A 16,660-nucleotide genomic window follows, 5' to 3' on the forward strand; every position below is an offset into this window, starting at 1 on the left:
CTGAGGGGAGGGGTTGTGCTGAGCGGGTGTGGAGTGGTCGACCACACGTGGAGCACAACATGAACCGAGTATGAAAGGATTTGTGATCATTTCAACTTTATGTATAATTGTTTATTTGTATTGAATCCTTTCTGTGGGAAAACAGGCAGTTTGATGTTAGGGGAAAAAATAAAACACTTAAAATAACTTTAATTTGTTGTGTTGATTAAAAAAAATAAAAAAATGGAAATCGTGACTTTAAAACTGAATCGAATCAGTTTGATTGAATCGTTACATCCCTAGTTAAGATGTGGGTCATTCATCCCGTTTGCACATGACCCGATTAGTCGACTAGTCAGAAAAATAATCCGTGATTGGTCGAACATTAAAATAATCGTTTGTGATATTTTTGTCTTAGAATTGTATTTGAACGCGTATTATTCTACTTCACTAAAGTTATAGTTTTGTTTCCTTTGCTTCTATCTTCGATAACACATTGCTCTGAACTCACTTGTTGTGTTTGATCCCTCACACTATTACTTGTGACTCCGCCTCCTCGCAGAGAGCCAGCGGCGGGCTTACCAGGAGCTGCTGGCCTTCGCTCGGCCCCGTTTGGACTCGGTCAGACAGCTGGGACTCCGCGGGCCCGTGTGGGGGGACTTCAGCTGCTTGGCCCCGGACCAAACTCACTTCCTCCTGAAGCAGCAGGAGAAGGCGCTGCGCAGCACGTCTGCAGACGACGCCGCGCTGCTCAGGGGTACGGACGGCCGCTCCGCTCATGCTTTCATCTGTCTGCTTTGAACTGTCGGTCAGAACAAACCCACTTCTGTCTGACCCAGACCAGGAGCTGCTTCTAAGTCAGGTGGTTCTGATCCATGTGCTGGTGACGTTCAAAGAGCTGCTGCTGAAATGTGACCTGAGCAGCGGGCTGGGTCAGTAGGAGAAAGTTTATTCTAGGGACTAAAAGAAGAGGTCTCTGCTTTAACCTCTTTGTGCTTCAGTGTACCTGAGCAGAGCGGCAGAGTCGTGTGCAGATCCGAGCCTGAAGCTGCTGCTGAGGAAGCTGAACATCATCCTCTTCCTCGCTCAGAAAAACCAGGAGTCCAACAACAAACTGCTGGAGCTGCAGCAGCTGCTGGCTGCGTGGCTGCGCAGCAGGACGTCTGCAGAGAAAGTCAGTGAGGAGTGCAGCTTCATCCAGGTCGCTCAGCAGCTTCACTGTTTGTGTTTTACAGATTCTCGTCATTCTGTCTGTGGACTCGGATGAAAACAGGTCGACGGTTCTCAGCAGTCTGAGCCGAGTGACCGGTGAGCAGCTAACAGAATGCCAATTTTTAAAACTAACTTTTTACCATAATTATGAATAATAAAAATGCAGGAATATTATTCCAGAATAAATCAACTTAAACCTTAAATAACTTTTAATATTTTACTCTCCATAAAATTATATTTTGTCAAAATTATACAAGTTAGAAATAAGCGCAAGATAACATCAGGTCATTAATAACAATAAAATAAAATGATCTGGAGGGCCGATAGAATTACCCGGAGGGCCGGATCTGGCCCCCGGGACTCATCTTTGATGTGGTTTGAGGGGTCCATTTTGTAACGGAAATGCTCAAAACACCAGATCGAATTGTACCGACTGTTGGAAACGAGGCTTTTGTGATTATGAAAAAAATAATTGATTAAAAGTTTTTAATAGAATGTATTCAGATTTAGAAAAACACCAAAACCCTTTTGGAATAATCTCGTGAAAAATATATTTTATTTAGCTCCTGATGTCAAATTATTATTTGTTTTGTTGATTTTTGTAAAAACAGGTTTTTTAAAATCAAACCACTCTTCACACGCTTCAAAGGGAGATTTGCTTATTTTTATCTCACCTAAATTCAAGAGAAGTAAAAATGTAAGAACACTTTCCACTTTTAGTCATGAAAACATGTTATACTAGTGTTTGATGATCTGTTTTTTTCTTTTAATATTGATTGTTCTTAATGTTTGGGGAAACAAAACCGGCTCAAGTTTGTCCCCCAGTAGTTGCTAATAAAACGTTCCATTATTTTATGCTTTTCTCTGACTGACAAAAAAATGGCCGATATGAAATTTAAAAATTGTCTCTAAGCTGAACTTTCAGTCAAAACATGAAGTAATTAATCACAGATCATTACTTTATTAATTAGTTTAATGACTGATTGACATTTTTGTGGAATCTGTCGATTTCTAGATTCTTTTGGGCTTGAAAACTGTAGCTCGATCTGGCAACTCTGCCTGTAGCAGAAGCTTATAACCGACTGTGTTGTAACAAATTCTCCTAAAAGGTTTATAAGTCAAATCCTGTAAAGAAAACCTTCCTCTGGTGTCAGACGCTGCTGTGACTTGTGTCCGTCCTGATGAGGATAAAGTGAAGCTGAATGGAGCCGGCGTGGTCAGCAGGTCTGTGTGGTTTTGGTAAATATCTCTGATATGAGGCGTTCCTCGTTCCTCGTCCGTAACAGAACTCTGTTTTCCCGCCGTTTGTGTCCCGTCAGCGTCTGCGGCTGCGACTGTGCGCTGGTGTTTGAGCAGCACATCGGTCCGGACTTCCCCTGGACCTGCTTCTCTGTGGTGGTGGAGTTTGACCATCCCGGTCAGTCTCCATGGTCCGCGGTGTGCAGCCAGAATAGCATCCAGCACCTGACCTTTGACGCCGTCGTCACGGATTCTGGTCTGCCGCCTCGCCGTAGAACCGATTCTGGGACTGAGTCTCTGTCTGAACGAGTGTTTGGTTCTGCTGAAGGCCCGGAGGAGGTCTCATGGTGTTTGGAGGAGAACGTTCCGTATGTTCTGTTTGTGACGGAGGAACTCCTCAACTGTCCTTCACTGCTACAAACTCTGGAGTCCAGGTGAGCGTCGCGTTTCTCTTCATTGATGAGAATTCTAAGTATTTGTGTGAAATATTTAACAGAAAAAGTTAAAAATTGTTTTGCTGCTTTTTGAGCTCTTGTTGTAAATGTTACCAGCTTTTAATCGTCTACATTTCAACAGGAAAGTCTTTCATAACAAATAGATTAAAAGTTTGACTTATTCTACAAAATGTAAAATCATTTAAAATGTTTATAAAGCTCCCTGTTGATATTCTCTTCATCTGTATTTTATCAGAAGTTTTGTCTCTACTAAAACTTTTCCCCTAAACAGTTACTTCATTTTTTTTAATTATCAGACAATAATATTCTTAAATACATTTTTTGTATTTCCAGCTTCAATGTGGCGGTGGTGGAGAGGAGCCCCCATCCCTCCCTGCAGATGCTCGGCGGGACCCACAACTACGCCGTGATCACAGTGGATGAAAGCACTGCAGTCGTCATCCAGGTGAGTCTGGTTACCTGGTCTGAGGCAGGTCAGGAGCTGAACTCTGGACCAAAACTTCCATCTTACAAGAATCAGTATTTAGTTATTGATTTTACTTATTGGTCTTTTTATTTCTTATTTCATTACATTTTTAGGTTTTATTTGTTATGTTTTATTATATTTATTTTGTTATTTTAAATAATTATTTTATTGGTTATTTTATTATAATACATTTTAACTAATTTTATTAAATGATTATGTGTTTTATTACTTATTTAGTAATTTATTTGATTTCTCATTAACATTAGATCTTATTTTAATTACCTACTTTTTATTTTAATTCAATTTTATTTATCTTATTTTTTGTGTTTTGTATTGCTATCTTGTTAATATTACGTTTTTATTTATTTGTTTTATCACATATTTTTTATCATTTATTATTTCATCTTATTGTTTATTTTATTACATATTTATTTTTTTTATTACATATATTATTTGATTATTTTATGACATATGTTTTTATTTTATTGGATATTTATTTATGTCATTATATATTTATTTTGTGACTTATTTGTTTATTTTATTGCATTTTTTATTATATATTTATTTTATGAAATGTGTTTATTTTATTGCACATTTATTTATTTTATTATTTCTTTATTTTATCACATATTTGTTATTTTTTTGCAAATTAATTTATTTTTATTATATATTCATTTATTTTAGCGCATATTTTTTAGTTTAAATATTTATTCATGTTATTACATATTTGTTAAATTTATTACATATTTATTTTCAATACATATTTATTTTTTTGATCACATATTTGTTTATTTTATTACTTGTACATCTTGTTTTCTCTAAGGTCTTTCCTCTTAAATGTCGTCGCTGTTCAGTGACAATAAAGTTTTCTTTGAATTGTAGCTCAGAACTGGAGATGGTTTCTGATTGGAGGTCTGCTTTCTTCTACAGGAGCTGGAGGAACTGGATCAGGACCGAGCCAGTGAGGTTCTGGTGATGAGGCTGACGGCGCTCTCCCTGCAGTACAACTGCTGCTGGCTCGTCCTGTTCTGCCCCGACGGCCGGGGGGGCAGGTCAGTGTCTGCGACCCCCCCCACAGAATGAACAGAGTTACCAACACAGAGGCGGAACCAGCAGCTGATGGAATCAGGATTGGATAAGCTCTCATTTGTGTTTAACGGCAGGTTTTCCAGCGAGACTTTCAGCAACCTGGCTCTGGTTTATTCATCTCTGGTTTTGTTTGGGATGAAGCCTGAAGATCTGGATGTGAAGGTGAAACATCAAACATGTCTCTATCAGAATGAGTCAAACACGCGTTTCAACAAACCATTTAGTCCTAATCAATATTGTCCTGCAAACGAGCACTGTTTTAATCTGCAACAAATGCAGGTAATGACGTGGTCCTTCATTGTGCTATTGTATATCACAATATAAACTATTATATATCACGATATACACCATTGCTTCAAAAAATCAAAGGTATTTTCACTGAATTTGTTTGTTGTTTTTAATGGTCATTTAACAACAAATCCTGAAAATGTTATACAGCTTTTCCATCCTCCAAGTTCTGCAACACGTTACGTTCTGAGGGTTACATTTTAATGCAAATCTGCCGCTTTTCTCAGCAACAGAATCAGCTGATACCTGTTGATCACATCCAGCCTTTAGCTGTGCAGTGCAGCATGTACGCGAGGCTGCGTTTCTCCACTTCAGAATCCGCTGGAGTTACATTAGTTGTGTCAAATGTTGAAGAGTTACCATAACCAAAACAATAGAAACACTGCCGATTAAAGATAATTTGATTTTTTAGAACTTATGTCAGTAAAGAAAAATTCAGTCTCAAATAAATATTTTGCTACACTCTTCTATATTTTTAAAGATCACGAATTAGCGATCTTGGACGTTGTGAATATTTGTCCTCAAATTTTCTGAGCCGATTGCGAGAATCCGAGTTCTACTTGGATACTTGTTACAGCCCTTTTTCACAGACCGGTTTATCTCTTACTTATTTGAATCTCATATGTTCATTTTCATGGACTTTCTTTGAGTGATAGAAGGTTTGTTGTGTTAGCATCGGCGCGGGAATAGCCTCCTAGCATAGCTTACACACTGCAGTCTTCTGCTCATCGTCGGACGTCTTGAATCCAAAATGCAGCCAAATCACAGACGTTCCCTCTTTTGCTGAAAGTGTTTCTTCTTGGGCTTCCTGCATCGGTGTTTCTGTTTCAACTTCAGGGAGACAACTTCAAGCTGTTTGCGTCTATCGTTCTGCATGTCAATAATCGGGATGTAAAGCAGCTTTACGTCGCAAAACCACAAGACAGAGTTTCTTTACGAAGAATCTCTTTTTTATTTGTCTTTATTTTCACTTTTATACATTTTTTGTGTACACACTGACGAGGAAACACCTGCGCAATCGTCTCAGGCTATTAAAGGACACGTTTGGTGGTTAGAAACGATATAAACGATAGAAGAGAAATGCCATGATAGACACTTTTCTATCAGCCAGACGATATACTGTATATCATCACATTGCCCAGCACTATAATAAAGTGACATAATACTTGTAATTCATTTTTTAAATCAATGATTATTAAATTATTGATATTCTGTAATCTTGTCTTATTATAAAAACACTTTAATTCCCAGTTTTGTTTGAGTTAGAGTTTTAAAAATGTTTCTTTTAGGGCTGTCAGATTTGTCGCGTTAAAAACGCGTTAATTTGACATGTGCATGACGCCGACAATTTTTTTGACGCATTAATCGCGGATTTTCCATAGAGTGTATATAATGGGGGGACCTCATAGCTCGATAAGTCCATTATTTTTACAGTCAATGGGATTTTCTCATACGTGCCTTTCCATACCGCGCTCTGGCGCCCCCCCTTTAACTCACCGGCCGCTCTCACACTAGATCACGGGCGGGTCTCCAACCACCGAGCTGCGAGCTAAAACCGGCCGGCGCTAGGACCTGGAGAGCTCCTGCACCCCTAACCCGGCTCCGGTTCGCGTCCAGTACCACGTCTGGTGGTACCGGCTCGCGTCCGGCGTCGTGTCCCGAGGGCTGCGGACCCCCGACGTTCCGTACAGCAAGCGCACCGGGGGACGTTTTAAATGTAGTTTAGGTTTAAGCGTGATCCAACCCCAGCATAGCGGTCTGTCTGCCGGCATATTCATGGCGTGAGCTCCGCTGGACACGTCGCTGCATCGAGCTGCAGCCAGAGAACGCGGCGGCAGTAACAGACTGTCAAACTATCCACAGAGTATCCCGCTTTTCTCAGTCTTTAATGTTTTAAAAAACAAAAGTTAATTGGAAATGATAAATCTCTATTTCATTTATTACTGTAGTTCAGCAGAGGAGGAAAAGATTTGGTCCTGACAAAAAATGAACATGAAAGTGTTATGGAAATGTTATTTTTGATGTTTTTTATTTTATTTTACTGAACGTTGATTGAAGTTTTGAATTTAAAATGCCCTTCACTTGCACTTGGGCTTTTGTTAGGCATTTTATGTTAAGGTGTTTTATTGTTAAGAAACTTTATCTCAATACAATGTTACAAAATAAAGTATTTCTGATGAAAACTATTAATTTTCCTCAGGTTCTAATGGTGTCAGACGTGACTGAAATGGCCAAAAGCATCAACCGAATCTGCTTCACCACCATGATGAGGAGCGACTGGGATCCTGTCAGATACCTGAGCAGAGACTGGCTGACGGTGATCCCTTCACAGGTGACCTCAGTCAAAGACGCATCGTGAGGGTCGCCTGCAGAGACTGTTTCTAGTCAGTTGTAGTTTTTGAGTTCATGAGGCATCTCAACCAAATGTATTTGAATTAAACCCAGATTATGGATCTCAGAAAAGCAGACAAAAACTTCACAAATCATGACAAACTTTCTAAAAACAAACGCAAAACATGAATCATGTGACTGTAATTTCAATGAGGCTTCACCATAGCTGTTGGGCCTATTGACTGTATATAACAACTGGACTGAGTGACCCCTCCCCCTGGCGTTCTGAAGTGGCTCCAAGAAGTCAAAAATCTCACAGACTTCATTTAAAATGTTTGACAGATTTCATTGTAGCCTACTTTTAAGTGGAGGGGGCGTGGCCTTCCAACAAGCTCACTCCTGATGACCAGAGCGGTTGCTATGGATACAATGACTCCGACCAATTACCGCTCACTTACGATGTCTGGCTCCAACATGGCGGTCTGTATTGCCGACAAATGACGACTGAATTGACTTGGAAATAAACAATGACATCACAATCACTCTGTCCAGTTCTCTGATACAGTCGATTGTTTCCCCCCGACGAACTGATGCTGTCCTGAAGACAGATTTTTTTCCATCTTTGAAAGAATTTTCTGTTTACACACATGCATACAATGTTTGCACCAAACTTTTTTTTTTTTTTTTTTTTAATAAAGTAAATACAAAAATTCAGTCTTCCATCATGATGATAGTAGTTGATGTTCAGACAAAAAGATGAGCTGTAAAGAATCTGGAATGTCGTTTTATTCCACTCAAAGGAAAGTGGATCTAACTACCTAGATCCTCCAGCACCTTTTTTTAATCATTTCTGCTGAAAAAGTAGAATAAAACAAATAAAAGGTAAATCTACGTCTGAAATTTACATAAAATAACGTGTTTGTGTCTCCAGGACGAGGAGTGTCTGTCACAGTTTCCATGTGTCAATCCTCTGGTGGGTCAGCTGATGCTCAGCAGATTCCCATCCCTGCTCCGGCTCCTGAGCGCCTCCCTCTCCGAGTTGACAGAGCTGCTTCCTGAGGTCCCACAGAAAGTCCTGAAGGTGATCCGGACCGCATCAGAGTCGCATGGTTCTGTCCTGGCGAACTTAAGGACCAGATTGGTTTTACAGTTCTGATTTCTTTAATACATGAATTGTTGGCTGAACAAAATGATAACATACAATCTGAACATATTAGGAATGTGGGCGTGGTTAACAAAAAACCTCAGTTGCCAAGCAAACCCAAAAGTTTACTTTTACAGATTCTTCTAAAAAATGACACAGATCTGTTTGTGACCTCCAGATGACCAAAAAATCAAATGGTTGCTATGGAGATAAAAACAACTGAAAGGTGCCATTTTGAAAAAAGTGGCCAAGGGTGACGGGCTGGGCGTGCAGCAGCTGAAAGGGGGAGGGGACAGGTGGCGCCTGCTGCTCGCCACTTAAATTCTTTTTTATTGCTAAAATGCACAAAAACATTTGTACTTTAAAAGTTTGATCCAAATGATGAATCTCTTGAAGTAAATTCAGCTTCAAATAATTTATTAATCTCCTGGATCTTCTAGAAATATTCTCACTGTTGAGACGATTATTCTAGGAACTGTTTTTGTTCTCTGGTTTTAGTTGTTCCGTGACATCACGTCTCTGTACTCAACATCTGATCCCGCTCAACCTCACACCCCGTTCTTCGAAGCAAACCCACCAGCCACGCCCTCAAACGGCCTCTGGACCGACAGCGGCGAGCAGATGCGGCTCTGCGGCGGCCTCACGCCCAACTTCCTGTGTGAAGCTGATGGAAGAGAGGACTTTTTCTGCAGGCAAGATGCAGAATCTGTAGCCTTCAAACTGGACCTAAGTGGCTCCTTCTGCAGCCCGGATGTTCACCTCCAGAGCAGCTGGACCAGAACCTGGACAGCAGAGACACAGAACCCCCGGAGCAGAGCGGGGGCTGCTGGGAGGGTCGTTGAACGACTCCCTGAGGACAGGAGTCCCACATTCTCAACAGCTGACTTCAGCTCCCACCTGTACGGCCTCGACAGCCCTCTGAATCTGGACTTCAGCTTCAGTCAAAGCCCCACCCTGAACCACCTGCTCCACAGCCCACCACCCCCCACATCCACCGGTCACAGCTTGAGTCTGAGCCCCCCCCCAGGAGCTTTCTGGAGTACAGTCTGCAGCCATGAAGGAACGGCGGCTTCAGACTCGCATGGATCCAGGATCTGGAGAGGACGGGAGAGGAGGAGGAGCCGAGACGCTGCAGGTCTGGACGGATCAGGTATGTGACCTGAAGATGAACCCAGATGATGTCTCTCTCAGGTCTTTATCCGATCCGATTCCAAGTCATTTAATTCTGAGAATCTGCCGAGTCCCAAAAAAAAGAACAAATGCAAAATAAACAGCCTTTTTATTTTATTAAACTTTATATAATTTATTACTGAAACAGAGCATTTCTGTGTAGTAGCTTCAACAATCCAGTTAAAATAGAACAACTATGAAGAGAAAACAATAGTAAACTATTAATTTGTAAAAATAAGTGATAATTATTCACGTGAGAAGGTTTGATGACTTTAGTTTTAGGATCTCTAGAACACTTTTGATAAGATGTGATTCATATTATTTAGAAAAAATTCTTAGAAATGAATGATGACCTTCTTTTACATTTGTTGTTGTAGCATAAATATGATGAATATTCATGACTGGATCATATCAAAGTAACCATTTAGTAGTTTTTTGACACTATTGATTTATTCATTGATTATATAGCATAAGCTGGTCTGGCTATTACGTGACGACAGACTCTCAGCTGTTTCACAAGCAGAAAATAAAGTTGGAGACATAACGGATTCATGTTTATTTTATATTCAAAAACACCAGTTTTAGGACGCTTGGGTCATTTTATTTTATTTATTTTTTTATTTTTTTGCTTTATTTATCCATCAGACCTTAAAAGTCAGATGTAGCTGAAGCTAGCATCCGGTTGTTAGCCTCCACTTTGATGTTTAAGGGAAAATCTTCCTCACAAAGTTCAAGCATTTTACAGAGAATGAAGATTTAATCAAATTCAATAAAAATAAATTTGCTGATTTGGAGAAACTTGTAAAATTTGAGAATTTTCTCACAGCAAGTCTGAATTACATCAGTTCAGAAACAGTTCAGAAAATGTTACTTTGTGTTGAATTGTGTGTTAAAATGTTTTATGTGGGGAAAAATCATGACATTGTTTTTTTTCTTCAAATCATAAACAAATTCTACAAAACAACTTTGTTTGTTCGTCACCTGTATTTAAAAAAATCTATCTATATTTTTTGGAGTTTTTCAACCAAATTTCTGGTTTTAAAAAAAGATTTTCAGAAACCGGAAGCCAAAAAATACCAACTAGTTCAGACAGGTCTTTGGCCTGAAAATGGTTAGGGAGCGCTGGAGTACATTGCTGGCGACGATCTATGACGTCATGACATGAAAACACAGTGACTATATCCAATTACTTCATTACTATGGTGCACTATTATAGTGCGTTTGTTATTTTGGAACGCTGTCCAAATTCCCAATTCCAAAATCTAGCGCTCTAGATATTTCCCAGAATTCTCTGCGAGGAACCAGGCTGCAGCGATCCTCACTAGATATGGGAACACGGGCCACAATGCATTGCGTTTGAGCAATTTTTGTGATTTTTTTTTTTTTAATAAACCATAATCGTTTCAACTACCAGAACACTTTCATGAATAAATAAATGAATCATCGTAAAATTCTCAGATTTTTACATTTGTTCTATTTTATATATATATTTTTCAATATACAAATATATTATTTATTTTTACTTTAATGTATACATTTATTTTATATTTCACTTTGTAAAATTTGTGATGTCATACTTGCAAATTTAAAAAAAGTGATAGAGTCCAGCACTATAGAGGTTTTTAGTAGTTGGAGAGAACGGATTAGTCTGTTTTCCACATCTCTCCATTTGGAGGTCTACATGTAGGGAGAAGCTGGAGGAGGAAACTGATCTGGTCTGATTCCCAATCACATGATCCGAGTGAGACATCCTAGTTTTGTTTCCTCAGTCGAAGGTGGTTCTTTTCAATCAGCTGTTTGTGTTTTTGCAGCCGCGCTGCCGCCGCTGAAGATGGGCCGGCTGAGCTGCGAGAAAGTCCCTGGAAGAAGTGACGGACAGACGAGACTCAGACTCTTTTAGACCTTAAAAAAAACTGTTTTACATCCATTTTATATCTAGAAACATCCTTTATCTTAGTTTTCTCTCAACTTAAATAAAATGTCAGTAAAGTTTAAGGATGTTTACCTTTTTTATCACAGATGTTAAATGTGGAGGATTTTTGTAATTCCTCGTGTTTAATTGGAAAATAAATTCAGACTGAAAATAAAAGCAAAAATGTCTTTATGTTATATTAAGCATTTGATTTATTTAGCTATATTATGTTCTGCATATTTACATACAGTTTCTACCTTTAAAGAAGCAGATTCTTTGTGTAAATCGGATTCAAACCTCTTTTCTTCACATGCAGAGAAACACAGAAAGTGATTTCTGGCTGGAGGACGGATGGACGGTCCCTCCAGTTCCACCGATAAAGTCTCCTTTGAAGCCGGCGGTGTTGGTGGGTTCCTCCTCCTTTCATTCGTGTGAGTTCAGAGCAGAAATCCTCTTATCGCGCCCTCTCAGCCTGTGGAAGGAGCGCTTATCTGCAGGAGCCAGCAGAGTGAAGCCACCCCCCCAGGAGGATCCCCAGACAAAGACCCCCCCGGGGACTCCACACCGCCCTGCCTCTGGACGGCACTTCCCCGCCGTCCACCATCAATAACCCGCCGCTGCCTTCCAAGGAGAGACGCTCAGACAAAGACGGAGAAGGTTTGTGGTTTTTATTGGCTCTGGAACAAAAGCGGCGGTCAAAGGAGAGCGTGATGGCGAGGTAAACAGCGGCCTAATGGTGCAGTAATGGCTCTGGACCGCCGTCCAGCCGCGGCTCTGAAAGGGACGGCGGCTTAACGTGGGAAATAACAGGCTGTTCAAAGCCGCGCTGCCTGCAGAGCGCCGTCTGCGCATCAGCAGGAAAGGTCACTCAGCTGTTATCTCCCATCGCAGGCGGCGGCTACCGTCACCTGTGTGGATCATGTAAACACCCACAAACCCCACCCAGCACATGAGACAACACACACATGGAGTTAACCTCTATCTCTGCTCTAATCCAGAAGGATGAGCAATCCTGACGGAAAATCAATTTACGTTTATATTTATGACTATGGAAATTCAGTTTTATTTATGTCACAAAATATCAAAAAAGAATTGCCTCATTGGGCCTCATGCCGGTAACTTTTCAGAAGCAGAAGTTTGGTCATAAACAATAGCTAAAAACTAAACAGACTAAATAAAACTGGTTATCCTTGTCCTTAGATCCTCCGTCCCGGTAAAGAACAACTCCTAAAACACCTGATTCAAGAAAGAAAGAAGAAACTTCAGGAATGTCTACATGAGGGAGAAATCCTTAAGGAGATTTACCACGATTGTTAAAGAAGAATTAGCTTATCAAACTGTACAACTAAATGTTTGAATAGAGTTCAGCCAGATAGGACTGGAGAATGGGTGGGGGCGAGGTCCACGCCCACGAACAGGACCACAGACAATCCACCAGGAATCTGGAATCTTTCCCGCTCCCCTGGAGTGAGAAAGAAGAACAACACGTGAATCACACTGCACCAAACAGAAGCAGAGAGAACTAAATAGAATAAAGAATAGAGGAGAGGTGAAGTAAATGAGAATAGAGACCAGAACCCCAGAACTCATGTGGACAATAACAATGATAGAAAATCTAAAATTTTTAGTGTATCAAGTGAGATATTTTGCTGTCCTGTTTTAAAAAATCAGAAATCAACTTAGTGGAACTTGTGAAATGTCTCTGGGTTGCAGGATGCAGCTCATCGCGGCGAGGCCGGCCTGCAGGTGCAGCCTCTTGGACGTGCAGTGGGGCTCATAAATGGAGGGGATTCAGAAACCGGGCCCCCAGCGGGCCCTGTTCTCCAGACCCGGGGCTAATCCCGGCCCCTAATCGGATTATGTAAATTCCTACTCCACACGGAGACTTTTACTGAAGGCTTTGAAACAACACTTGAAGGCTGTAAAAAGAGCACAGAGGATTGGTTAAACTAGACTCCTGCTTGAAAGTAGTGAGGGGGGGCGAGCTGGGGGGGTCGGTGGCTGCAGAGAGGTGAAATTTATGTGTGGCCCCTTGAAATGGTTCAACAAGATTACCATAGTGGTGACAAAACGAGCATTGTTGGACTGTCAGTCTGGATGTGGTCTTCCTACCTTTTGTGGTCCAATCAGGCTGAACTCCAAAGCGGAGCTGCAGAGACATGAAGGTGTTTTCCTGGAGACGGTAAAGAGGCAGGAGGGTCCCCCGCCGTCACACACTAATGTCTCAGTTTCACCGCAGGGATTACATGAATCATAAATCATCACAAGCAGACAGTAAAAGCTCTTTAATGATGTAAAAAAAACAAACCAAAAGATGCGTCTCTTCAGCAAGCGTCGTCATTGGTTCGTCCCCGACGGTAAAACGGGCCAACAAATGGCACAAAGACGAGCGGCGACGTCACACAATGGAGCGCAGCCTGCTATAAAATGTGGGCTGAAGCCTCCTCACCCTCACTCCGGCTCTTTGTGTCCCCGTCCGGCCCCTCCGCTCCTCATTAGGATGAGGACACGCATCTGAGAGGACACTCCTGCAGGACTCCTGGACCTGCAGAGGACGCATTTACAGCGGTCGGCTTCACTCCTCTGAGCAGGTGAGAGCAAGTATCTCCTTCTGAAGGTCCACCTTTCATTTAGGAGAGGAATGCATTCCTTTATTGTCATTCCGACATACAAACTTCTAAGTCAACAACATTTTATGTAGTTATAGATTTAAAAAAATCTTCACAAAGTTGCATTAGCGATAAAATATGCATTAAAGTTTTAATCTAATGTAAATGTTTTTTAGCAAATTAGATAAAATATAATAATTTAATTAAAAATGTCTGTATTTTGGATATTTTTTTAAATAAATTGACGGTTTGTTTCTGTCTCAGCACCATGACCAGGAAGGTGTTCACCAACACCCGGGAGCGCTGGCGCCAGCACAACGTCAACACGGCCTTCGCGGAGCTGCGGAAGCTCATCCCAACCCACCCTCCGGAGAAGAAGCTGAGCAAGAACGAGATCCTGCGCCTGGCCATGCGCTACATCAACTTCCTGGTGCAGCTGCTGGAGAGCCAGAGCGGCCAGCCGGCCGGCCACTCCCCCACAGCCCTGCTCACCTTCCTGCGAGGGAACATGGAGCAGCTGCGCTCGCCGCCACACGCCTGGACCGTCACCAGCGACACCGAGGCGCCGTCGCCTGGATCCAGCTGCGACAGCTCCGAGGCCTGGTAGAGCAGGAGAAGAACTCTTATGGACCCAAACTGGGCGGAACCAAACCGAAACCCAGGAGTTCTGAGCAGGAGGAAACCCTCGCATCTGCATGACGGTGTCATCAATCCCGCTTTTCTGCCTCGGAGAGAAAACAGAAGGATTCTTCCATTTCAAGTAGACAAGAGTTTCATCTGATTCTCAAATTTCCCTCCTTCGCTCCCCGAGCAATCTGAATCTGACCTTCTCCTCCTCATCGAAGGTCGTTTCCCTCCAGACGTCGTTCCTGCTCCTCCTCCCGTGTGGAGCTGAGAAATGGTGGCGGTCCTCCTCCACCGAAGCTGAGGGTCACATGACCAAAGATCATGAACTGATTGTGAAGCTTCTCCTCTTAAGTTATTCTGCTTTGGCTTGTTATCAAATAGTGTTATTTATTTCAACTATTTATTTAATAAAGGATTCGTTACGACTTTTTCCAGCTTTGTCACATTTCTGTTATTTACAAACAAAAAGGTTTTGTTTGTTGCAAACATTTTTACTGGGAATGGGCGATATCATGTTTTCCAGCCGATACCGAAAACCGATATTTGAGGATATCGATATTTGAGTGTCTGCTATGACACCAAATTTAGATTTTCCTTTTGTTTTTTTACAAGAAATCCACATTCTCTTTTACTATGCAATCACATTGTACTTGACATTTTTTAACATACAGCAGGGGATTTCAGGAACAAGTCTTACTTAAAAAAATAGATCTGAAAACATTCACATCATTTTCTGACTATTAGACGTTACTGTAATACAAGCTTCCCAGTGCCAAGGATCTGTTAGGAACAACTATCCATGTAAAAAATGAAGTGTAACTGAAAATAGTCACAGCAACAACTGTAGATTTTTTTTTTAGGATCGGTCCGATACAGATAAACTCAAATTATGCAAATATTATCCCATACCGGCACCGATATATCTCCCATCCCTTTAAAAGCCACAAATCTGAAAACACAACGAGACAAATTGTGTGTTTACAAGAAAATAAAATCTGTTTTTTTATAATAGCAGAAAATTGCTAATATTTTAATGAATAAAATCCAAATATCTGCATGCAGATAGGATCACTGCACCTTCATCAGGTGATGTAGATTCAACTTTTTATTTTATTAAATGAAAGAAAATGTAAAAGAAATATGCAGTTTGACTTGATTTGCCTCGTGGATGAAGTGTGAGTCTGAGGTAGCTCTTCTGTGGGTCAGAACCGGCAGGACCGCCTATAAACGACTGATTGACTAATCACAGATGACTACACACTAATCAGTTCTGTAAGACTTGAGGAGATGATTTTAGGCTTAAAACCATCTTAAAGAGGGGATTTAATATTTTTATAAATTAAAACAAAAACCATGTTTGCACTTTTTTTTCTAATTATTCAGTTGAAAGTAATAAAATAGAAAGAACTGAACTCTGTTGTTCTTCCTCAAAAAGCCGAGAAAGGTTTGTTTTCTGTGTGAAGTGGACACACAGATGACCTTTTGCTCTTTGTCCGGCGACCAGCCGCCTGGAGGACAAGCGTTTAACTTACAACCCTAGAGGTCAAAGGTCACCGTGGAGTCAAACACTGTCCAGTTGCCGGACGTCCAGATGGAAAAAGAGCCGTTTCTGCAGAAAGAAGAAGTGTATGGGGTCAAATGGGGATTTAACCAAAAATCAGATTGAAAATTTGAAAAAAAAGTTTGAAAATTTAAGGGGGAAATTGAAAATTTGATTAAAAAATAAATAAATTTGCAACTTGAAAAAATAAAGTAAAATTGTTACCAATCAAAAAAAAAGTATATTTGTACTTTTAACTTTATTTTGTTTGTTTCTCATTCTTTGCTTTCAGTTCTCTGTTTTAATTCTAGTTTTCCAGTTTTTGCTACTGAGCTGGTCCTAATTTTGCATGGGGGTGGAGCTTTGAGCTCATTGCCTACCGGGACATGTTTCCCATAATCCCCTAAGAGGTAATGGTAATATGACCTCTTTTCTGGTGCAGTTGTCTGATTATGTCGCCAAGAGAGTATCACTCCTGCGCAGTTTTACCTCGCTAATATCGCGGTGCAGCTTTGACGGCCTCGCTGTTTGGTGGATATTTTCAGTGTGACTTTGCTGTTCTCGTCAATAAATCTCCTCCATGCTGTTTTTCACGTGCA

The 16,660-nt window shown here is 40.9% G+C and overlaps 2 protein-coding genes across 3 annotated transcripts in view; both read left to right on the forward strand.

Moving 5' to 3' along the window:
* shoc1 (shortage in chiasmata 1) overlaps positions 1-11,277 on the forward strand; it is a gene marked incomplete in the record, with an annotated part of 20,897 nt that extends 9,620 nt beyond the window's left edge. The window contains 14 exon segments of the mRNA XM_024275657.2: positions 542-736; positions 819-911; positions 981-1,153; positions 1,215-1,287; positions 2,346-2,415; positions 2,511-2,686; positions 2,759-2,864; positions 3,219-3,330; positions 4,282-4,403; positions 4,515-4,602; positions 6,929-7,060; positions 7,991-8,140; positions 8,702-9,353; positions 11,185-11,277. Coding sequence (XP_024131425.1) covers positions 542-736; positions 819-911; positions 981-1,153; positions 1,215-1,287; positions 2,346-2,415; positions 2,511-2,686; positions 2,759-2,864; positions 3,219-3,330; positions 4,282-4,403; positions 4,515-4,602; positions 6,929-7,060; positions 7,991-8,140; positions 8,702-9,353; positions 11,185-11,273 — 2,231 coding nt within the window.
* A 235-nt stretch (positions 11,278-11,512) lies between these two features.
* tal2 (T-cell acute lymphocytic leukemia 2) lies at positions 11,513-14,955 on the forward strand. 2 transcript variants are annotated; one of them, XM_024275658.1, is made up of 4 exons: positions 11,513-11,691; positions 11,757-11,942; positions 13,785-13,876; positions 14,159-14,955. In XM_024275658.1, the coding sequence occupies exons 1-4, from the start codon at positions 11,596-11,598 to the stop codon at positions 14,499-14,501; spliced, it is 717 nt and encodes a 238-aa protein (XP_024131426.1). In that variant the 5' UTR covers positions 11,513-11,595; the 3' UTR covers positions 14,502-14,955. The 2 variants fall into 2 exon arrangements, with proteins under 2 accessions (XP_024131426.1, XP_024131427.1); XM_024275659.1 differs by having other exon boundaries at positions 11,513-11,942; positions 12,999-13,876.
* The last annotated feature ends 1,705 nt before the right edge of the window (positions 14,956-16,660 follow it).

This window comes from Oryzias melastigma, linkage group LG9 (genome assembly GCF_002922805.2).
Source record: "Oryzias melastigma strain HK-1 linkage group LG9, ASM292280v2, whole genome shotgun sequence".
In the NCBI taxonomy this organism is placed as follows: Eukaryota; Metazoa; Chordata; class Actinopteri; order Beloniformes; family Adrianichthyidae; genus Oryzias; species Oryzias melastigma.